Genomic DNA, 24,565 nt, shown 5'->3' with positions numbered 1-24,565 from the left:
ACTGCTGACTTCTCACTGTACCTTCACATGGCAGACAGTAGAGGGAGCTCTCTGGACCCTCTTTTATAAGGGCACTAATCCCATTCATGAGGGCTCCACCCTCATGACCTAATCACCTCCTAACACCATCACCTTAGGGATAAGGTTTCAACACATGAATTTTGAGGAGGACACATTCAGTCCATAACAGGGCACAAAACCTAACTAAAGTAAATTTGGAGAAACACGTTGAAATTGAAATATGTTATGCCAACTATACCTGTAAAATAGTGATGGTCAGAACTTTTTTGTGTAAAGACTTTTTCAGATGGGAATACAGTAGGTTCTGTATACTTTTTTTTTTTTTTTTTTTTTTATGCGTTACGCGGGCCTCTCACTGTTGTGGCCTCTCCCGTTGCGGAGGACAGGCTCCGGACGCGCAGGCTCAGCGGCCATGGCTCACGGGCCCAGCCGCTCCGCGGCATGTGGGATCCTCCCAGACCGGGGCACGAACCCGTGTCCCCTGCATCGGCAGGCGGACTCTCAACCACTGCGCCACCAGGGAAGCCCGGTTCTGTATACTTTTAAGCAAAACATTTTTAAAATAAAAAGCTACAAAGAAATGTATGATTCTGGAAAAATAGCAGTACCATATGATAAACAACCATAATGCACAAAAACAAGACTGTGAACATCAGAGATCACTTATAGACAACCATCGTACCCCAGTGGCACTTTAGTAATAGCTGAAGTCAATCATTATCTAATTTTTAAATAAAAGCGGACAACGTAAGTATTATTTTTGTCAAAGACTATTCTGCAATTACGCCTATAACTTAACAGAAAATAAATTATGTAAGCCTCCGGAAAAAAAAAATACATCCTTGATGAAATTAATGGTTCCTGGAAAGTTGTTCTTTTCTTGTAAATTGTATTCCATAATTTGAGAAAACTTGCATCATCTCGAGTAGATAAAGCTGAGTCGGCATCTTTCCATCTCATAACTGAAAGAAAGAACAGGAGCCTCGTGCCCTCCCAAGACTGCAGCAAGAGGAATCAGCCTTCAGTCCTCACTCCAGCCCCGCCTGCCCCTTTGCACCCAATACCCTTCTTCACAGCCATGGAGTCTTGGAACACAGGTTTTCCGGGGGAGGCAGGATGCTCCCAGAGGCCCCATGCACTGTGCCAGGCCAGGTTGCTGCTGCCTCCCTGAAGGCCCACCACGCCCCACCCAGCACACCCCCTTCAAGGTTCCACATCGTCACTAGGACAGGCACTCCCAGAAAGGGAAAGTGACCCAGGCAGCTTCCTAAAGCAACAAATTATGTGCAAAGGATTGTGTCGTAAGCCCTGATCCATTTAACGGCACAGTCCTACAGTGTTTTAGAACCTCCTTCCCTGAAGTACCTGGAGTTGCGCAGTTCTAGTCGCTGACACCCAGAAAACTGACGTGCCACATGAAGCTTTGCCTTCAGTTGTCAGATAAACTCAACGGAATCAGCTGCCCTCTTTTACAGAGAAAAGCCATCCCTTCTCTCCCACCCCTGTCCCATATCACTGGTATTTTAGCAAAGGGAACAAAGCATGAGATATAATACTGGATCTGACTTTGGGAAGGGCACTGGAAGGTCACCCAGTCCATCTCCCGTCTGTCCATCAGCCCTAATCTCAACTGTAACATTTTACTTTCTTTCTAAGGTTACCTGAACAGTGTCTCCTCAGCTCGTTTCTATGTACAGTCCTTACCTGCACTCTCTGGAAATTCTTTCTCCTCATCTGAATATGTCATATTAACATTTAAATACATGTTCCTTCATTAGGTACCTGGTCATTTCCACACACCGCTCCCCGCCCCCGCCCCCGGTCTTCCCTAAAACTGCCATGAAAAGGTCATCAATGGCCTCCCCACTGGCAAATCCAAAGGGCTATTTGTAGTTCTCAACCCAGCAGGCTTCAATTGGGCCTGCCGGTCGCCACCTTTTTAATAAACCGAGTGTAAATATGCCTTCCTCTAAATTCTTCTCTCCTGGTTCCAGTGCTTTTCTTCTAACTTACCTTTTCCAGACCTTTTTCACAGGTTCTCTTCCTCCACCTAACTTTTAACTACGGTTTGTCTAGGATTTCACTAACAAATAGAGCAGATGTATGCAAAGTAGATTCTGCATGCAAAGGGTTAAGAAAATGGGATGATACATTTTTGAAAAAGAGGTTTTTGTGGGCTTCCCTGGTGGCGCAGTGGTTGAGAGTCTGCCTGCCGATGCAGGGGACACAGGTTTGTGCCCCGGTCCGGGAGGATCCCACATGCCACAGAGCGGCTGGGCCCGTGAGCCATGGCTGCTGAACCTGTGCGTCCGGAGCCTGTGCTCCGCAGCGGGAGAAGCCACAACAGTGAGAGGCCCGCATACCGCCAAAAAAAAAAAGGCTTTTGTGATTTATAACTTGTTCAAATTTGTAATTCCTGTAATAGCCAACTTGTTATGTGGTGACTGATTCAGGACCAAAGTCAGGATTTTCCCATCAAAGAACAGCCACTTGCCATTGCCTGAATCAACGCACAGTAAACTGAATCGCAGTCTGGTTGACCCACTAATGTTTTTCACTTATCATGCTATACCAGAGTTATCAGCTTTCATGGTTGCTTCCTCAGATAAGCAGGGTATTGTAAAAGATAAAGATGAGGTAATTGCTTATAAATTCCACCATATCAGTCCCTATTTAGAATCCCTTGATGAAGTATTACTGGATTTGGAATAAAATCTACCCTCCTTATGCTGCTCTGGAATGCCTAAATGTTCTGCTCCTTCCTACTTTTAAAATCTTCCTGGCCTTCTTTGTGGGTCCCTCAAATATACTGCCCTGAATCCAAACTCTGAAAACAAAAAAAAAAATAGATTTTTTATAATTCTGTATGTTCACACCACATAATAATATAACCAAATCACCAAATAATATATATATACATATTATAGGTGATATTATTTTTATAAAGTTCAAAAGTGAAAAACTCTAAAAATATATTGTTTAGAAGTATATTTGTGATTCTTCCAGTAAAAATAAAGGAAAGCAAGAGAATGAAAAAATAAGACCAAGAGAGTGGCAGTTTCCAGGGAAGGGAGGTGAGCCCTGGAATGGGATCAGGAAGAACAGGGAGCTTCCTTTTATGTTTAAGTCACATGACCTGCATGTATACAGCATGCGTTCTTCTGTCTGTGCCAGATGTTTCATAATTCAAAAAGAAACTGAAGACCAAGTCTGCAGTTCCAGGCCACAGCTGCCTGCAACTGAACTACAACTTACCATGTACCAGGTCTGGTGACAAGAAGCCACTGCTCTTTGCCGGCAAGATCCTGACTCTAGTCCTTCTGAATCGACCGCTATATAACAAGTCAGCTGTTACAGGAATTATAGATTTCAATAAAATTATGTCACCACTAATCCTTCTCTTTCTGAAAACTGTATCATCCACTTTCTTAAGCCTCTGCATACAGAACCTAGTTTGCAACCGTTCAGCACGTATACAAGACCTGAATTACCTTAAGCAGCCATCGTGCAGTGGTGGTTTCTCTAGGACACTGAGGCTGGAGGGCTGGCTGCTTTGATACCCTCTGTACCACATTGTTTCTAGTTGAGGTAAACCAGAGCCAACTATGCAAACAGAAGTCCCAGCAGGCCCAGCTCTGCCACAGCATCTAAACCAAATCATTGACACATCCTGCGCAGCTCGGACATCCCTGGTGAGGGATGCCTGGATGTTAAAGTCCTCTGGAGCTCCCCGCCTGAGTTCAAATCTTGCCTCCACCGCCCACCAACAAGCCTGACCTGGAGTAAAAGACTTAACGTGGGAATAATCATTGGACCCTCTCTCTTGCACTACTGTGAGCATTAGATGAGATAATTCATGAAAGCACCTAGAGCAGGGGCTCAATCTACTCGGTGAGGGTCAGCAATAATAATTACTATTATTGTTATTGCTGTTGTTGTTGTATTTATTATAATCATCATCATCTGAGATGACCAGAAAGACAGAGCAGAAAAAGAGGACTTACACTAAAAGATCAGAAGTTGGGAAAGTAAGTCTCAGAAGACATAAAGTCGAACTGTGTATTAGAAACAAAGGGGCCACAAGGTCAGTTACCAGACAGCAATCAAAAGAGAAACCAAGGTCCAAAAGAGAAAGAAATGTGAAACGCAGGCCACACAGAGCAGCTCAGGGAGGGAGAACAGACGAGGGCTATAAGAGCTTGGGGTGGGCAGCCCGGAATCCTCCACTGTCAGTCATCACCTGCCCTGTTCTCACGCCCTTTCCCCCTCCTCTCAGCCCCCTAAGAGTCTTGCTTTCTAGACCAGGGGACTGAAATGCAGCATTCACTTACCAGGCCATCATCCAAGGCTCTATCTCCCAGCAAGCCTCCATCACTGAGGATCTTGAGCTGCCCTTAGCATCTCACGGTGGCCCATCGTGGATAACAAAGATGCCGTTCAGTAAGCTAGATCCCCTATCAACAGACCACCCAGAATCAAAGTCTTATCGCTTAACAGTGTCACAGACCTGAAATGTGGTCAGAAAGCCAGGGCCACTCTGGCACCTTGCCCTGTCCTCCTGTTCACAAAGGGCACGCTCATCCTCTTGGTCAGTCAAGCAGAATTCAGGCCCAGGATGGAGCTCTGCGAGGATAACGGGAAGCACGAGACCCAGACTGATGGGAAGGGCTGCCCTACCTCTGCGTGCCTCCCGCTGTGCCCAGCCCAGAGCCCATCTGACAGGGCACAGTGGCTGGGGCAGCTGGTGTGAGTGCGAAGCATGGGGGCTCTGGACACAGATGGGCGTGGAGCCCTGATCAGACACCTGGGAGCCGTGTGACCTCCGCTGAGTTACCTCCCCCTCGAGTCAGTTTCCTCAGCTACAGGACAAGAGGAATAATCCTATCGCCAAGATGTTAGAAGTTAACTGAAATGACACGACAAAGAGTTTAATAGTTAGAATCCGTAAGTTCTGATAAATAGTGGCTCTTCCTCTCTGCTGCTTCTTCCTCCCCTCTTCTGCAGGACCATTGCAAGGGCTTCTTAAGGCATTCCTAGCCTCCTAAAATTAGAGAATTTCCTGGAAGATTACAAATAGACTCTAACACCAGCATCTAAATTTACTGCTAAATCTTCAAACTTGCCTATAAAAAATACAACGAGAAAGACTGGGTTAAATACAATGTGGTTAACCTCATCAGCGGTTAGTTGTTTTAGTGAATCTACCTGAAATACTTGAGAGGATGGGTGAAAGCAATGCAGAAATCCCAGTACTATTTGTGTTTCTCTGTGACCTGCCATATGGCAGAGATAACACTTGCTCATCAGGACACTCTTGAAGAAAAGCAAGGGTTGCCCTAAAAGATATCTCAGTATCTATCGTACAGTAGCTATTGTAATTACAGGCAGGATAGTGTGAGCACAGGGAAAGAGAACCTTAACAGAATAGAGAGGTCAGAAACACACAGGGGACAAAGGCGGCAATGAGCAAAAATGGTCTAATTCAATAAATAGCACTAGGGCAATAGCATAATAATATGGAAAAATAATATTAGATATCTACCTCACACCACAGAGTACACACTAATAAAACTGATGGTTATTAAGGACTTAAAGGTTGAAAGTAAAACTCTGAAATTCTGAGAAGAAAATTTTTTTCAGAATCTCTATAACCTTGGAGGAGAGAAGGATTTCTGAAACCAAACATAAAAAAGTCCTAACTAGGGCTTCCGTGATGGTGCAGTGGTTGAGAGTCCGCCTGCCAATGCAGGGGACATGGGTTCATGCCCCGGTCCGGGAAGATCCCACATGCCGCGGAGCGGCTGGGCCCGTGAGCCATGGCCGCTGAGCCTGCGCGTCCGGAGCCTGTGCTCCACAGCGGGAGAGGCCACAGCAGTGAGAGGCCCGCATACCGCAAAAAAAAAAAAAAAAAAAAAAGAAGTCCTAACTATAAAGAAAAATAATACACAAATTCTCCTACTATAAGAACTAAGAAAGCCTGTTTACCATAGAGCTTTATAAAGAGTGTGAAAAAGACAAGCCAATAACTGAAGGAAGAAAGATGTTCGCAGCACATCGTGGACAAAGAAGCAGTATCTTGAAAATACAAAGAAAATAAGAAAAATGACAACTGAATAGACAAAGTATTTCCAGAAGAAGAAAGATAAATAGCCAATAACCATATGAAAAGATATATGAGCACATCAGGAATCAGAGAAATAATAATTAAAACCACAGTGAGATTTTATTTTACAACCCTAACTGGCAAAAATTAATGTCTGACAGTATCAAGTATGGCAAGGACGTTGAACATGCAGAATTCTTACATTTCTCTGGTGCGACTACATGTCGTAAAACTCTGGAAAACAATCTGGCTCTGTCATATAATGTTCATTTGTTACCCTGGAAAACGTATTTTTTCCCACGTATAAACATTATGTATATTTCTTTGAAAACTCTGTAAAACAATTTGGCTTTATATTGTGAACTTAAACATGCCCATACCCTACAACCCAGTAATTCCCCTTCTAGGTGTAAATCCTAAAAACTTCTTGCACCTGTACATCAGAAGACATATACAGGATGGTTTGTGGCAGCTAGAGTTAAAAAAAAAAAAAAAAAAAAAAAGGAGCAATCCAATCACCATCAGCAAGTAGTGTGTATAAATAAATCGCAATACATATATATATATATATATATATTTATGAAATGGAATACTATACACTTGTGAAAATAACTGATCTGTAGCTACGAGCATCAATGTGGATCAATCAGAAACATAATGTTAAGTGAAAACAGCAAGTTGCAATAGATCACACTTATAGCATGTGAAATCATTTTTAAATTTCAAAAACAAGCAAGTAAGTCATATGGGGCTTTTAAAAACAAAAAAGCAAGAGAACAAGAACAAAAGTCAAGACAGAGATTATTGACTGCAAACTAGTGTAACAGAGAAGAACAAGTCTGACTCCATATTAGATCTTTCTTTTACTTTAACCTTTCTATTCTATTACTTTTGCTACAAGTTAATAATGTTGCCTATAGCCTGAAATAAACAGAATAGCCTATTCTCAAGGCTCTGACCTTTACAGATATAACACTTTTCCATTCATACAGAGATTAAAAGTTGCAGAACAGAGAATAACATTTGTCTTGTGGGAGGTTTACAGGAACATCAGGAACATCATGATGTGACCTACACAGAACAAAGGATTCTGACACCAAGAAGTGTGCAACAACCAACCATATCTCCTCCCCCTTTTCATATAAAAGAAGCCTGAATTCTAACTCAGGGAAGATGGTTCTTTGGGACACTAGTCCACCATCTTCTCAGTCTTCTAGCTTTCCAAATAAAGTCACTGTTCCTTGTCCCAACAACCTGTCTCTCAATTTATTGGCCTGTCATGTAGCGAGCACTACAACCTTGGACTCACTAACACTAGGAATTCCAATCAGGAAAATGCTCACAGGGATCTAGTGAAGTTGAAAATGCTCCTTACACTGGGGGGTGTACTCACACATTTTCAGTTTATTCCTAGGTTTTATAATTTACATAACTGTAACATGATTTTAAATATCTAACGTTTAATAACTTTGAAAAGAATTTTAAGATCAAATTTGCTATGTATGTTGCATCATGTCCTAAAATCACAGAGCAATTCCAAAGCAGACAGCTGACTTTATCATGTATTAACCAATTCAGAAGGAGCTGGGCAAAGATACTGCCAGCAAGAGAGCAGAGAAATACAGTCAAAGCCAAAGGCAATCTCCATGCTTTGTGAGACTGATAAGGAGGTACTATTTTGAAGGACAACCTAACATACACTAAAGACTATCTTTTTATTTACAAAAAGATCAGTTATTCTATATGCAAAAGCACTGGTAATCTCAGTAAATATCAAGATATCATTTCCTCCCCCATAATTAAACATCTGACACATGTACCTGTTCCGCATATTAACTTGTTTCAGGTACACAGTTTTCTGGAAGTACTGTGTATTCCTGAACTTTCTAATAAGCTTTCATACAAAGTTAAAGAACATCTTCACCACGGGCTTCCCTGGTGGCGCAGCGGTTGGGAGTCTGCCTGCTGATGCAGGGAGCACGGGTTCGTGCCCCGGTCCAGGAGGATCCCACATGCCACGAAGCGGCTGGGCCCGTGAGCCATGGCTGCTAGGCCTGCGCGTCCGGAGCCTGTGTTCCGCGGCGGGAGAGGCCACAGCAGTGGGAGGCCCACGTACCGCAAAAAAAAAAAAACATCTTCACCAGACACACAGTAGTAAAATGCAAATGAAGGATTTTCTATCAACTCTATCAAATAAAGTGTCAATATTTTCATTGTGATCCCAAGCAAAATGTTAACACCTGCAGTGTTAAAGATTTTTTACTTTTTTTAAGAACACATAGTTCCCAAGGTACAGAAAGTACTGACAATTTGATCAAATTCAGGAAAGCCAATAAAAATAATAAAGCTCATGTAGTACTAACAAAACCAGTGATACTAATATTTGGGGTTTCTTTTAATCAGCAAGATTTCCAAGTCAAGACCAAGGGTGTACTTATTTCAAACAATACTCAATACAACTAAGTGACAGAGCCCAATAAAATCATCTTTCGACCATTTTTTGTGATTTCATAACCACGGACGTTTATATTTGATAGTGTATTTTAAAGTAAAGAAGGCATCATTGTCAATTATAATGAGGAAATTTTACAATGTCAATGTGAGTAATACAACACTGGCCGTTTGTCTGAGCTAATAGGAAATTATTATAATTTTAAAATTAACTTTCCAACCCATCACATCTACAATGTGCCCAACACTAACAGTGCCAACGCTACTGGGTAGGAAAATAGAAGGCCTGCTATGGGTTTTCCAAATTACGGCTGTCAATATAGGGAAGGACCTTCTTACAGGTCCTTCTTCTGTAAATGAGGAATGCAGGGTGAACCTGGGACCGAACAGAGGCTGTGCTAGCTAGGACTATCTTAGGGCACACTGACTGCAGTCAGAGATATTTGTAGTTTCAAAGTCATTCAAAATTATATACAAGATAGGCCACAGGCATTAAGAAATGGTGCTTTATATACCAAACCAATGGTATATATAAACCACATCAATGGTTCAATGATCTCTACTAAAACAAGCGCAACACAACTGATTTTCAAATATACTACAAATGCACACATGCACATGAAAGCATGGGTATATAAGTATGTAGGTATATAGAGAGAGACATCACACATGGGGTTATGGGCATGACTCTAAAGTAATACAAAATGTCCTAAAGGCCATAAAAGAAAATAAATCTGAAAACTCTTCCAGAAGACTGACATCTATGACACCAGGTTACAGAGCAACCATTTTTAAGATCCACCATAATAAAAATAAAGAGAAGAGATTATTTCTGAAAAGTACATAAAAGAATTCAAGAACTACAGCATATAATTAAAGCCCTCAGGGGACACTATCTAGACTGAATGTGACATGTAGAGATTATATAGGACATAAGGGACTCCCCTAGTGGCACAGTGGTTAAGAATCCACCTGCCAATGCAGGGGACCCAGGCTCAAGCCCTGGTCCAGGAAGATCCCACATGCTGTGGAGCAACAAAGCCCGTGTGCCACAACTACTGAGCCTGCACTCTAGAGCCTGTGAGCCACAACTACTGAGCCCGCATGCCACAACTACTGAAGCCCACGCACCTACCGCCCGTGCTCCGCAGCGAGAAGCCACTGCAATGAGAAGCCTGCACTCCGCAACGAAGAGTAGCCCCCACTCGCCACAACTAGAGAAAGCCCACGCGCAGCAACGAAGACCCAACACAGCCGTAAATAAATAAATAAATAAATAGGACATAATATAGCTGTAAAATGCAATGCAAATGAGACCTAACACTTTTAAATAAACAGAAAAATATAAGCCTTCAGAGTATGAGTATTATAAAATTTGCATACTCAAAAGCTATGCATAAGCTCATGACTCATTTGGAAGTTATACATTATTAACAAGACCAAGGCTTTGCAATCATAAAGGCTGACTCACGATAACACACTTAAAATCTGGAGAAAAATGTTAAGAAATGCTGCAAATAGAAAACCTTATTCACAGAGTGTTTTTTAACCTTCGTTGATCAACTTACATAACTCAGGGACTTGGTTTTTTTTAAATGTGACATCGATCACCTTGCCCTCACTAGTAATTGAAATGCTTTACAAATATGACTGACTCCTGATCCTGGGTCATTGTTCGAGTATTTATAACAGCAGAGTCCAAAAGAGTCCCATTATGAAATTATTCCTAAATACTTAGCACGATTTAAACGTATCCCCCCCAACTTCGCTGTTATTTGAAAGGGCAACAGGTATACCAGAAAGAACACAAGATGGGAAATTTTCAGATAAGGTCGAAGGGGAAAATAAAGAACTAAATACACAACTGCAAGTCACTGCCTTGAGCACTACCACAGGAAGGTGCCATAGCGCAGGGGATGATGGTGGACCTCCAACAGGACACTGGGGTCAGTGAAGGCGGAGGTTAAGGGTAGGGGGCAGCAGGTGGGCAGTGGAGGAGGGAAGGTTCATAAATGGGAAAGATCATCTAGAGAGAGTTGGATTATCTGAAGTCAAAGTTCAGTTCTAAGGGAGCACAGTTTAGGAGACAGTAACTAAAGATGGTGCCTTGGAGCTGGGCAAGAAACCAGATCACAAAAGGGAGGCCGGGCTTCCCTGGTGGCGCAGTGGTTGAGAGTCCGCCTGCCAATACAGGGGGTACGGATTCGTGCCCCGGTCCAGGAAGATCCCACGTGCCGCGGAGCGGCTGGGCCCGCGAGCCATGGCCGCTGAGCCTGCGCATTCGGAGCCTGTGCTCCACAACAGGAGAGGCCACAACAGTGAGAGACCCGCGTACCGCAAAAAAAAAAAAAAAAAAAAAAAAAAAAGGGAGGCCGAGTGTATAGTAACAAGAACACACTGGTTGTTTACAATTTTTTTTTTAACATCGCCACTAATCTGGGGACAGATTAAAACTCAAAATCCTTGAGGAAAACTCTGAGCCACACTCAGAGTTTATTATAAATGTGCCACTCTCTAAACTCATTTAATACCTTGCTTAAATATTAAACTAGAGTGAATGAAGAAAAATGAAACATTTTTAACTCTCCTAATGTTGAAAACCATAAGCAAGTACCGTTGGAATTATCTCTTTTAAATTAAATAAAATTAAGTACACTAATCTTTTACCATGGAAGGTCAAACTCTTTTAATGCATCTGGCCAATTTTCTAATGCCTACACAGGAAATGAAAAATCATGCATAAAAACTGCCTTTGCACATGATACGGACGGACATTTACAGTGTGTGGATTTCCCAGCCCATCTATGTGGAAAATTTAAGATGCAGAAAAAGAGGCCAATCACTCCTGAGGTGAAAGACTGTCACGTGACCTCACTACTCTCTCTCCTGCAGCTCTTCTGAGCTGGTGGTCAGTGTGTCTTCTCACAGAAGTAACCATCACAATTAGCAGGTGCAAACTATTATATGTAGAATGGATAAACAACAAGGTCCTACTGTAGAGCACAGGCAAGTATATTCAGTATCCTGTGATAAACCATAATGGAAAAGAATATGAAAAAGAATGTGTATATATATATATATGTGTGTGTGTGTGTGTATATATATATATATATATAAATGACTGAATCACTGTGCTGTACAGCAGAAATTAACACAACATTGTAAATCAGCTGTACTTCAATAAAATAAATTTTTTTTACAAAGAAGGAACCATCAGAGTATCACTAGCTAACAGTCACGGAGAACTGACAGGCACGACACTAACACATCTCTCTTGTAACTCTCCCACAACCCAGTGAGATGCGTTCTATTTTATGACTGTCTCTGTTTTACAAATGACGAGATTCAGCTTTGGACAGATTAAGTAATGTGTCCAAGGCACACAGCTAATAAGCAACAGTGCCAGGCCTCAAACCAATTGTCTGCAGTCCCAAAGCCCAGTAGAAGCAGTTAGCTACAGAGCAAGACGCACACATAAATTATGTGGGTGCTTCCTTTTTTTTTTATTCTCAGAGCTGCCTCTAACGCTATCTGGATGCACTGAGAAGCTAAGTGAAAGGGTCATTCGTTGCACCTGTAGCAGCTACAGCAAGGCACCTAGTTTCCAATCTTTCTGCATCTCTTTTTTCCTCATCCGAAAAGTCAGGTAAACAATACCTTAATAGTAATAATAATAACCTTAACATGTTACTATGAACTTGAAACGGGCGATAGGATTACCCAGGTGCACACCAGCCAAGAGTTCATACTAGCAGCCTTCTGGCATTTGATATCCCAAGTACTTAAACACAGCAAGCAACCTTACTGAGGATCTAACACCCATCATTCTGTGGATATGGCATGGCATAGGTAAACCACTGTCCCCGAAAGGGGAAAGTCTGGGGTCCTCGGGAACCTCCTTGGGGCTCCCCAGTCACAACCATACCCAGGTGATGCCGGCAGTTCCTCCTATCCCAACACTGTACGCACAGTGAACTTAAAGAAAATAAGGCAATAAACCTGGTTTTGCCAGAAGCATCCCAGGGCAAAAGAAAATTTGGTAAATTTCTCAAAATATTTTCTTGCCTTTCACATCTATTTTTACACCTCCTAAGGAAGGTATATCTATTTTGTTACTGGCTTTATGAGGATGTGGTACTCATTGGAGCACCAGCTTTCCTCTTTAAACAAAATGGGTATCGAGGATGGAAGAATATCTTTTAAATTATCATCTCTGTTTTTTCCTCTGCACACTGGTCGATGAACTAGGTGACATTAATTTTCCGGATCTCACCTCTAACCTCTTAATAATGCTCCTCACAGGTGGTAACTAACTGGCACACTGTTCCCTTGCTGGAAAAGATGGTGCCTTGGAGCTGGGTAAGAAACCAGCTCACAAAAGGGAGGCCAACTGGACAGTAACAAGAACACACTGGTTGTTTACAATTTTTTTTTTTTTAACATTGCCACTAATCTGAGAACAGATTAAAACTCAAAATCCTTGAGGAAAACTCTGAGCCACACTCAGAATTTATTATAAATGCACTGCTCTCTAAACTCATTTAATACCTTGTTTAAATATTAAACTAGAGTGAATGAAGAAAAATGAAACATTTTTAATTCTCCTAATGATGAATCTACCACAATCAAGTACACCCTTGGAATTACCTCTTTTAAATTAAATAAAATTAAGTACACTAATCTTTTACCATGGAAGTTCAAACTCTTAATGCGTCTGGCCAATTTTCTAATGCCTACACAGGAAATGAAAAATCATGCATAAAAAGTTAGTCTGAATCCATACCTGGGAAGCATAAGGAGCTTCACCCACCCAAGAGCAAACAAAATTCAAAGTCTAGGGAGAGGACCTACTGATGAAATTTATCTTTTGTGACCATACATTAAGTACTTGGTTAAAGAGGAATAACAGCTCTGTGACGGGAAGAATGAATTAGCGATTTAATTATGCCCAAACAGCAGTGGTGAGAATGGAGACCATTTAAGCCAGACTGATGAACTTGCTACTCACTTCTCAAAGGTCTGCACACGTTCATAGGGCACAGCCAAGCCAGGTTGCTGCTTAGCAGACACTGATGTCAAGGCAAAGAGAGCCTGGTTCAGGAAACACGATGGGGACAAGAATGAAAAGTGCTTTTAACCTTTTGGGTGCAAAGCAGAGAAACTCCTGAGTCAAAGCGTTGATATTCCAGCTAGCAACCTACTTGTGTTTGCATAGAGCTCTCTGATCGTCCACCTGTTTGGGAAGCATTAAGTACATTACTCATTGTGAACACAGAAATCTGAAGCAACGAGGCAAGTGCAGACGAATCTACTGCAGCCTTTTTCTACATCACTGCACTGCATAATTAGAGAAACTCTGATGAAAGCAGGTTTTTGAATAACAACTTTCAGAGGAGTCTCGGAGATTTTTGCTTGTCCCTAGAGAATCACTGATAATATCTTGATAGTGCAATAGTTAATAGCCAATGTATCAACAGGCAGATTACCTAATGCACTGAGCTGCAAAGGTTTCTAAAACCTAGTAAGAAAATGAGTATATGGAAGTGAGATCATATAAATCACAGGCACCCTGATCCAGATATTAATATCACTGCTGTATTTTCTCTGCAGGTAGTCACCAACCGGAGAGGCTTGGGGGGTTGTAACTGTGTGGCCAGAAGGGTTAAAACCGGAAAGTCCTCTACCCCCATAGACTTGATGATGGGTTTCACTCGTTTGGCAAGGGCTTCATTCCACATATTCATTCCATATATACAATTACATATTGTAATAGACATTTTAAAGCACTATATTTTAAAACATTTTTAATGGGAGGACCTATTTTCAAGAAAAGTCTACCCATTTGGCCTCTCTCTCTTTACCATAACCAATACCCTTCAGAAACCTGTAAGAAATCCTAGAACTACTTAGAACTCAGATTACAACCACAGGGGTCCTGCATACACATACGCCTCTGCCTCCCCCACCAGACCCCACTCCTGCTCCTACACCCATCCTCCTACACCTACACCTACACGTACGCCTACACCTGCTCCTGTATCTACAAATATACCTGTACCTACTTCTACATGTGCCCCTGCACCAACTGCTACACCTACACATACACGTAATACCTACACCTATTCTGGTTCCTAGAATGACTTTTAAGGCAGGTTCTGTGTTTTGCATCAGCTGTATCTTCATCCAGCTCTATAACACAGTAGTTCAACATCTGACCATAAGTCACAGGTAACTTTCTCAATGCTTTTTTGAAAGATTTTCTATATTTGTAGGATAACAACCTCTTTTATTTGCTAATTACTCCTTGTACCCATACAAAGCACCTTAACAAACATTTATTGTAAACGTTTAAAACACAGGCTTGTGATGAGCGTGAAATGAAATGATACCTTCACTTCAATTAACTACCATCTTGCTTCTCTTTAGTCTCACTTTATAATTAGTCCGCCAGCTTCTGTGAGTCACTGGCACCCTTGGGCCACCGGGCTGAGACAGAAAAGAGTCACTGCTCCAGGCGTTATGAGAGTTCAAGTCCTCATTTGAACCCTGCGTCTCCCGCCTCCCTCGGCTCTACGTGCTGGCTGTACCCCTGCCACGATGCCCTCCAACCTGCCCAGCTTCCCCTGCCTAAGAGCCTGGCACTGGCTGCTTCTCTGCATGGAAGGCTCTTCCTCTAGCTCTTTCCAGAGCTGGCTCCTCTTCATCATTCATGACTCGACCCAAGCAGCACATCCACGGAAGGATAATCGGACTGCACCTGCCTAAAATGCCCTCCCTCTTACTCTCAACCCCCATATTGCTCTCTTTCCCACTGCTGTGTGGTTGTTTTCTTCTTCAGAACAATATCCCTGTCTGCCATCACCTCGCTTATTTTGCTTATTGTCAGAATCTCTCCATCTTCCAAAGTACATTTCACGAGAGGAGGATGTTTATTTTGTCACCACTGAATCCCCAGCACCTAGAATAATGACTTTACACAATAAGCACTCAAGAAATGAAATGAAGAGGAGGGGGGGGGAAGATGTCCAAACTATAGCTAAATCAATATTAAACAATTAATTTTAGGGGAATTTTTAGATATGGACTTTTATGTGCTAACAGTTCATAGAAGGTAGGAGTTTAAGTGTTTCTCGTTCTTAGAATTTTCACTCAACAACGTATCATGCCTACAGTATATGAATTATCCATACAACAAAAACCTACTTAGGTACAAATGGTACAATTACTTCTAGGGCTCTAAGCAGATCTGCTTGCTTTACCATGTTTTGCTTAAAATATTCCAGTTATGTTATACATTTACAAATGTGAAGGTAAAATTCCAGTCATGTTTATTTTTAAAACAGGGCAAGATATTAGAAGCATATTTCACCTAGCAAAAAGGCAATTACACACAGCAGCCCATTCATACCATAAGCCAAGACAACAACAAATGATATTTTGGTGTTTGGGGGGACAAGTAATTTCTAAATAATTAGATGACATTTAGAAATGATGAATGCATGTTCACAAGAACTGCAATTTAGTAACAATTTAATATTTGATGCAATCACACACATCTCATTCAGTCACTATCAAAAGAAAAAAAGAAATCACCAGGGCTTCCCTGGTGGCACAGTGGTTGAGAGTCCGGCTGCCAATGCAAGGGACGAGTCTGCCTGCCGATGCAAGGGACACGGGTTCGTGCCCCGGTCTGGAAGGATCCCACATGCCGTGGAGCGGCTGGGCCCGTGAGCCATGGCCGCTGAGCCTGCGCTCCGTAACGGGAGAGGCCACAACAGTGAGAGGCCTGCGTACCGCACAAAAAAAAAAAAAAAAAAAAAAGAAAAGAAAAAAGAAAAAAGAAATCACCATGGCATATCAAAGGTACTCAAAGTTTCCTATTATTATGGAAAACCCAAAGATGAAGGAAAAAGTCACAGGATGAGATATCTCAAATGAAACATTTAATTCTGTTCTTTTTGGCTGGCTACAAAGAATAAAACAAAACCCGAAAAATCAATAACCAAATTGTTTCCAATGCCATACACCCCATGCGGATGAAATTAAGAGTATAGACTTAAATATTCCTAGCACATTTAGATCAACATCCTAAAAGATCAAAAGCCAAAACTGCTCCTGACCACTAAATTAAATCTATAGCTGGTATAGAGCATTTAACATCTGAAAGTAGGGTACCTCTGATGGCAGACGGTACTGATGTCCTTCACGGTGGCAAAAAACACTCACAAAAAGAGATCACTGAAAACTCAAACATTTTAATTACCCCCATCCTTAAATTTCCCCCAAAACTATAATTCAAGTATTATGTGCTACATGTTTTTTCACCTCCATTCTCCAAAGGCACGGACGATCCTCTCAGAGAGGGCTGGAGAAGACATGGCAAAGATGAGCAGAAGGCTTGGCAATCTATCAACTTGATCATCAGTCTCTTAAGAAATAACAGACTCTACCTTTAACAGGCAGGGTGTTCAGAAGACAGATGACACCAAAGTTCCTAACCCTCAAATAACCGACCTCCAGGAAAAACAGGATGTCAAAAATGCAGCTATGAATTTCCTAAGCCAGTCTCTCCTCTGCACACAGATCAAACCCATTACTCTTTTCTTCTTTTTTATAAATTTATTTTATTTGTTTATTTTTGGCTGCGTTGGGTCTTCATTGCTGCGCGCAGGCTTTCTCTAGTTGTGGCAAGAGGGGGCTACTCTTCTTTCTTGCGGTGCACGGGCTTCTCATCGCAGCGGCTTCTCTTTGCTGCAGAGCACAGGCTCTAGGCGCGTGGGCTCAGTAATTGCGGCGCACGGGCTTAGTTGCTCCGCAGCATGTGGGATCTTCCCAGACCAGGGCTCAAACCCGAGTCCCCTGCATTGGCAGGCGGATTCTTAACCACTGTGCCACCAGGGAAGCCCAAACGCATTATTCTTAAAGCTTCGTCCCTAATAAAACTTCTAACAAGTAATGCCCAGGAAGAGAAGGCCATTACTGGCACAGAATGGGGCTAACAGTCTCTTTACTGGAAGCTGGCCAAGCCTACCAACCCCACGTGGGATCTACAAAGAACATTTATAGGCGAATGGAGTGAGATCCAGGCCATTTCTAAGACACACTGTGACAGCTGTAGGTTCCAGCCTGCCCCAACCCCCAGGACTACTGGTCTCCTGACATCAGTACCCCAATAAATCCGTTTCCCTTTGGCTGGGTGGGTATCCAGGAAAAGAAGGGGTTGTTATTGTTGTTTCATTTTTTGTTTTAAGAAAAAGAAAGTCAGCCTAGACTTAGAATCACAGCTTTCACCTATGGGCTCCTGACATGCAACCAGACATCAGAGAACCACACTGATTCCTTCATTTAGAGAAAAGTACTAATGACAGACTGCACTGCTTACTCTCTGCCTTATAAACAGGAATGCTCACACTATCATACTCATCCAGTCGAAAAGTTACAGCAAACAAAAGAATGTCCTCACCATCATGGCCACAGATATTACTCAGCAAAATTGCCCTCCCTGGAGACAAACTGCTGAACAGTCTTTGTTCCTCTAAGAAAAGCTGGACCACTACCATTTGATGTGAGGATCACTAACTGATGTGGAATTTTTATTGGAAGGTAGGAAGTTCTGAGTGTTCACGTATCATTCTCGTGCCTACCCACTGATAGGAATCATCATGCCTCTCTCCTCTGTTCTCCAGATTGAGAACCAAGCCCTGGAAATCTCCAAGAGGAGAGACTTCTCAGCTGTGAGCAGGGATTCACCAAAAACGCCACTGCAGACATCTGCAGTCTGTTTCATCAAATATTCAACACAGCACAGCTTTGGAAATCAAATAAAGCAGCTTTGGTGATAGCATGTGGGAGACGATCTTAGAATGCAAAGTGTTAACAGCCAATCTGCAGTGAAGACGTGGGTTCTGTTGGTTAGCGTATTTGTTGCTTTAGTTTTTGTTCAAACCCAAACAAAAACATTTATCTCGCGTAATTTAATGCCAAGCATACTCTCCGGTGACTACGGATTTTCTTGTTAGGTCGTGCTGTACAGAGATTGAACCTGAAACCCTAGAACCTAACAAGTACACCCAGATGTTTTTATTTCCTCAAAACTGGTACAGGAGGCAGCAAATGCCCTGAGCTCAATGAGACCTTCTGGACAGCAGTACAATTTGTAACTAGAATTGCAAATGCTCTACGGTGTCCAATTGCCTACATGAAATTTAGGTGTGCCAGAGAATTATTTTGTTTCTTTAAATACTCATGACATGACTCAATCATGTAACATGTCTCAAGAATAAATAAGATACGCAGTAGATTTTACCTGCTTTCCAACAGTGATCTGTTACATTCATTCATTTTAAAATACAGGGCTAATTTCACTTACTAAAAAACTTTTTGCAGATAATTTAAAAATCTGGGCTCCAGCCCCGAGAGACTTCAGTCTAAATATCACTGTCAACAGTAGCAAATCACAAATTTCAAAAAGATCATCCATGTGTACAAATGTTACATATGCATCAGGAAACAAAATGTTTAATTGGCTCATCTTTCTGCCTCCAAAAACATTCATGCAGAAAGCATCTGTTTTATTGCTGGTGTTGCCTAATACTATGTTCGGGATACTGCTCACAAATAGTATCAGAGAAGCAGGGAAAGCTGGCAAACCCCAGGTGCTCTATGTCAGATGATGGGAAACTGTCCTTAAGAAGCAAAATTCCAGGACTTCCCTGGTGGCGCAGTGGTTAAGAACACACCTGCCAATGCAAGGGACACGGGTTCGAGCCCTGATCCGCGAAGATCTCCCATGCTCCAGAGCAACTAAGCCTGTGCGTCACAACTACTGAAGCCCACGTGCCCTAGAGCCCATGCTCTGCAGCAAGAAAAGCCACCGCAATGAGAAGCCCGCGCACCGCAACGAAGAGTAGCCCCCGCTCACAGGAACTAGAGAAAGGCCGCACGCAGGACGAAGACCCAACACAGCCAAAAATAAAATAAATAAATAAAATAGATTTGTTTTTTTAAAAAAAGCAACATTCCCAGGTTCAATTTGGCCGAATGCCCATGGCACCGTGGTGGGTGCAGCGCTAAGATCACCCTCACACTGTTTATTTTGAAGTTTTAATAATAGATGAAAAAATATTATTTAAAATAAATTCAAGAACATTATGTAATCTGCGGATAGGCAGTTCATAATTTACTCCAACCTTACGAAAGCTAGGGCCCAATTTTTGACAGTCTCAAAAATTTGTAATTCACCCATCTGTTTCTCCAGTGCTTTCAGATGAAGCAAGTCAAATGCAAGGAGATTATGATCCTTTTTAAGAAATTTCATCCCTTATGAGTTCAGCAGAAATTTGCACATGAATTTGTCAAAAATATTTAAGCTTTTCTCCTGAAAATCAGTTTCATTTCTTTCCTGTTACTGATTTTTCAACCATCCACCACTTCACCTGCCTCCTCCATCAGCACTCTTTCCAGGCGTAAAAAACAAAATGAATTATAAATAACATGAGGCCTAAAAGCACGAACATTGCAAATATTTCTCTGAAATATATTCCCACATGGGGCAGGTTTATTTCATGATTTTAAATACATCATAGCAAGCACATGGGGTATGGACAGGAGCTAGAGAGAGCCCCAATGATTCTGGGAAAAAGGAAGGGGACTGCCTTTTGAGAGTTAGCATAACATATACACACTATTATATATAAAATAGATAACCAACAAGAACCTACTGTATAGCACAGGGAACTCTACTCAATGTTTCATAATAACCTATAAGGGAAAAGAATCTGAAGAATACAGAGATATAAAATATATATATGTATAACTGAATCGCTGTGTTATACACCTGAAACATGATATTGTAAATCAACACTTCAATTAAAAAATAAAATAATAAAAGTAAATAAATAAGTAGCAGAAACAAAACTGTAAACAAAGATAAGCAAAATCAACTTGGAGAGCTCTGGCCTGAACTAGATCGCATTTACAAGCATAACTACAAAAAGCTTATGTCTGTCAAAAAGGCAGGGAGTCATGGGGTGGGTCCTTGATTCCAAGCTTATCAAGCGCCCTTTGGCTGAACAGTCAGGAAGGTTTCAGGATGCCAGCCCATGTAAGCCAGCAAGCCAGCCACTCGCTCTCACAGCTTCCCACCGTCACCTTCTGTACATCATCGCTCATCGTTATCTGATAGTCTTCCCGTTCTTTATTTCTGCCTGCCTCTGCTCCCTCACCCTGCCTCCCTCTCAGAACACCCTAGAACACTTGTCCTGTTCACACTGTAACCCAAGAGCCTAGAAATACTGTTTGATGAATGAGTAAGTAACGTGGCTCACCAAGACTACAGCCGGGCAACTGCAAACTCCAGCCCAGCTGAGCCAGCATTTTTCAGCCTCAGTTAACAAATCAGCACTCCGGTGTTACTCCTTGGTTTTGTGACCTTTCTGAACTCAAGGCAGGGAATCTGATTCAATCCAGGACATGAATGAAATTACTTTTCAGGTCGTGCAGAAACAGAGGCCAACTTCACCTCTAGCTCCCTCCATCAACAACCTAGGGGGCGCAGGAGATTGGCTGAGACCGTCCCTCTGCCCCTCAGCTCCCCTCCTCTGTTTTGTCTGTGTTTTACATCCAGTGGCTGAAGCATATGCCAAATTCTAGACCTCTCAAAGGCAAGTCAAATCTTTGTGGCACGCTAACACACCCTGGAGCTAATAAAAAGAGGTGTGTCTTCCAGCTTCCGCCTTTTGTCTCTACTTTTCAAAAGGAAAGACCAATGTGCCAACCCCTGTGGTCACACTCAAGTTCATGTGTCCAACACACACTGAGGCCAAACAAACCAAAACATAGGAGTCTGGAGCACAGAAATGTTTAATACAAGGGCCAAGCAAGGAGAATGGGCAGCTCATGCTCAAAACGCCCAAACTCCCCGATGGTTTTCAGGGAAGAGTTTTTACAGGCAAAATTTGTGAGGAGGGCTGTGGGCTATGGGAATGGTTATTTTGCCATGTTCCTACAACTTGTGATTTCATTTCCTATCAAAATTCTACCACTCCACAAAATCGTTTTTTTCATACAACCCAAACATTAAATGAAAACAATAGCCACTTATAATCAGAAACTGCTGGTTTCAGAATGGCCACCATCAAAAACTCCAGAAACAATAAATGTTGGACAGGGTGTGGAGAAAAGGGAAGCCTCCTGCACTGTTGGTGGGAATGTAAATTGATACAGCCACTATGGAGAACAGTATGGAGGTTCCTTAAAAAACTACAAATAGACCTAGCATATGACCCAGCAATCTCACTGCTGGGCATATACCCTGAGAAAACCATAATTCAGAAAGAGTCATAGGGCTTCCCTGGTGGCGCAGTGGTTGAGAGTCTGCCTGCCTATGCAGGGGACATGGGTTCGTGCCCTGGTCTGGGAAGATCCCACATGCCACAGAGCGGCTGGGCCCATGAGCCATGGCCACTGAGCCTGCGCGTCCAGGGCCTGTGCTCTGCAACGGGAGAGGCTAAGATCACCCTCACACTGTTTATTTTGAAGTTTTAATAATAGATGAAAAAATATTATTTAAAATAAATTCAAGAACATTATGTAATCTGGGGATAGGCAGTTCATAATTTACCCCAACCTTACGAAAGCTAGGGCCCAATTTTTGACAGTCTCAAAAATTTGTAATTCGGGAGAGGCCGCAACAGTGAGAGGCCCGCGTTATCGCCCAAAAAAAAAAATTAAAAATAAATAAATAATTTACGTTTGTTAACTTTAAAGTGGCTTTTGGTCATCACATCCCTAATTATCTCTATTTAGCCTTTTTAAGCTCCTTGATGATAGAGGATAAGATGATTGAGCAGGGGCGGTGGGGAAGGGGGTTAACCTGACACACAAAAGTCCAGTAAAGATTTGATGGGTGAATTATGTGATTACATGATGGCATGATTATTCTATATTAACATACTATATAAGCTTACAAATGCCTGACTCACACATGATCCACAAGAAGAGTAAGCTGGTAACCGGCTTCCAAACCCCCTCTCCCCAGAGGAAGCTCTGTACCAGTTCAGAATACAATCCAAACTCAGCCTGATACTGGGGATTACCCTATGGACACTACAGAAAAACAGATCTTGGTACATAACAGATGCTCCACAAGTGAACAAACCTATCTGCCATCCTTGTTAGAGTGAAAGGATGTGGCTTTTGGAACCAACAGACTCTCATTTGAAACTTGGTATCACTGTATCACCAGCACCTAGTGTCAATGTTTACATTAGAAAAAGAATCTCTCTCTGGAATTCCCTGGCGTCAGTGGTTAGGATTCTGTGCTCTCACTGCCTGGGTTCGATCCCTTGTCAGGGAACTAAGATCCCACAACCCGCCTGGCACACCCCCACCAAAAAAAGAATCTCTCTAACAAGGGTATTTACATGTATCTGTGAAAGAGTGAAGGGATAAACATATGAAAAGAGTATTCTTGTCATCCAAAACAACTACGCCTCTAGTATGCAAAGAGAGAGATTTGCAGTTTCTCAATTTAAAATATTCCAGTGGATATTTACATGGAAAAGATATCTAACAAATTATACATTTTGCTTCCAATTCAAGTAGACAACATTATTGGGGTCATGATTTTTTTAATTAAAAATACTGCATTGATCAATAAACTCCCAGCTGATATAAAGTACTTCCTGTAGTTATATTTAAACTAATTATCAACTCTGTATACAATGTTTCTTTTTTTTTTTTCCTCAAAAATTTTATTGACTAACAGTGAAGACAGATATGTCTTACACACTGTGAAAGGTACAAAAATCTAAAAAGGCAGTGAAATCATTTGGGATTATCATGAGAAAAATGTGCTTCAAATTCATCTTGTTTTTAACAAAAAGTCAAGTCCTAGTCAAATACACTTTATAACCACAACTTCATCTGGTCACACCTAATTTTTCAAATACTTAAATGATTCTTTTTATCCACAATATTTGCATGCATAGCCTACAGTTCAAACAAATGATTCCTAATCCATAAATATTAGAATCTCCTAATATAGCACTCTACTCAATGTATAACTTAGTTATCTAGTAAGCAAGTTTAAAATATATGATTTCTTAAATTGCTTTAAAGAAAACAACTGCTGTGGACAATAAAACTCTAACTAAACAAAATCCTATCATGAGTCTAACATCCAGGAAGGTGATAAGCCCTTACAGAACCTCATGTTTCTACATCTACAAACAATTAATAATAAAGTATAAACAATATGCTTTAATATAATGGTTTAGAATTAAATTACAAAGAATAATTCTTTTATCAATTTTCAGAATCAACTCTTAGGTCTCTTGTTTTGCTTTCTTTACCACCTATGGGGGAAGGAGGGAAGGAGAGCCAAGTTTAAGCCTATCACCTTAAGCTTGTAACATCTCACCTTCCTATATGAGAACTATAAAGATGAATGAGAGGCTGTCAGTAGATATTAGCAGAACAGCAACTCAATTAACAGCAGAATGAATGTACATCCAGATACTCAGGACTATACTCTCAAACATCCCTTCTGCTTAAAAAAAAAAAAAAAATCCACCGACATTTCTTCCAAGTCCAAAACAAGCACTCAGACAACAGAAAAAAAATTAAATTTCAATGTCTTCCAGGATGGCAAAATCTGGATAACCTAGTAGAAAAGAGAATCACTTGGTATTATTGACAAATAGAACTTAAGAATTTAGAAACAATATTAAAGACATAAGGAAGAAATGTAACTGAAGACCATAAAAAACTTGTTGAGATAGACTGACACCTTTGAAAAACATTTCTCTAAAAATGGACAATTTTTAATTTCTAAAATATATTGTTAACGTGTACACTCCAGATCCTCATGAAATTAAGATGAATAATACATATAAACTTCTTTTATAAATTGGACTGCTTTAAAGCAGTATTAAGATATACTTCTTCAGTGTTAGGACAAGCAATCCAAAGATTCCACTGTTTATATGT

The 24,565-nt window shown here is 41.4% G+C and overlaps 1 protein-coding gene across 1 annotated transcript in view; it reads right to left on the bottom strand.

The window, feature by feature from the left end:
* Positions 1–24,565, bottom strand: part of RYR2 (ryanodine receptor 2) — a 644,069-nt gene that overhangs the window by 597,895 nt on the left and 21,609 nt on the right. Inside the window, 3 exon segments of the mRNA XM_032609082.1 lie at positions 3,277–3,353; positions 13,584–13,666; positions 13,777–13,808. Coding sequence (XP_032464973.1) covers positions 3,277–3,353; positions 13,584–13,666; positions 13,777–13,808 — 192 coding nt within the window.

The sequence above is a fragment of the Phocoena sinus genome, chromosome 16, assembly GCF_008692025.1.
Source record: "Phocoena sinus isolate mPhoSin1 chromosome 16, mPhoSin1.pri, whole genome shotgun sequence".
Taxonomy (NCBI): Eukaryota; Metazoa; Chordata; class Mammalia; order Artiodactyla; family Phocoenidae; genus Phocoena; species Phocoena sinus.
This window is presented reverse-complemented; position numbering and strand designations above follow the sequence as displayed.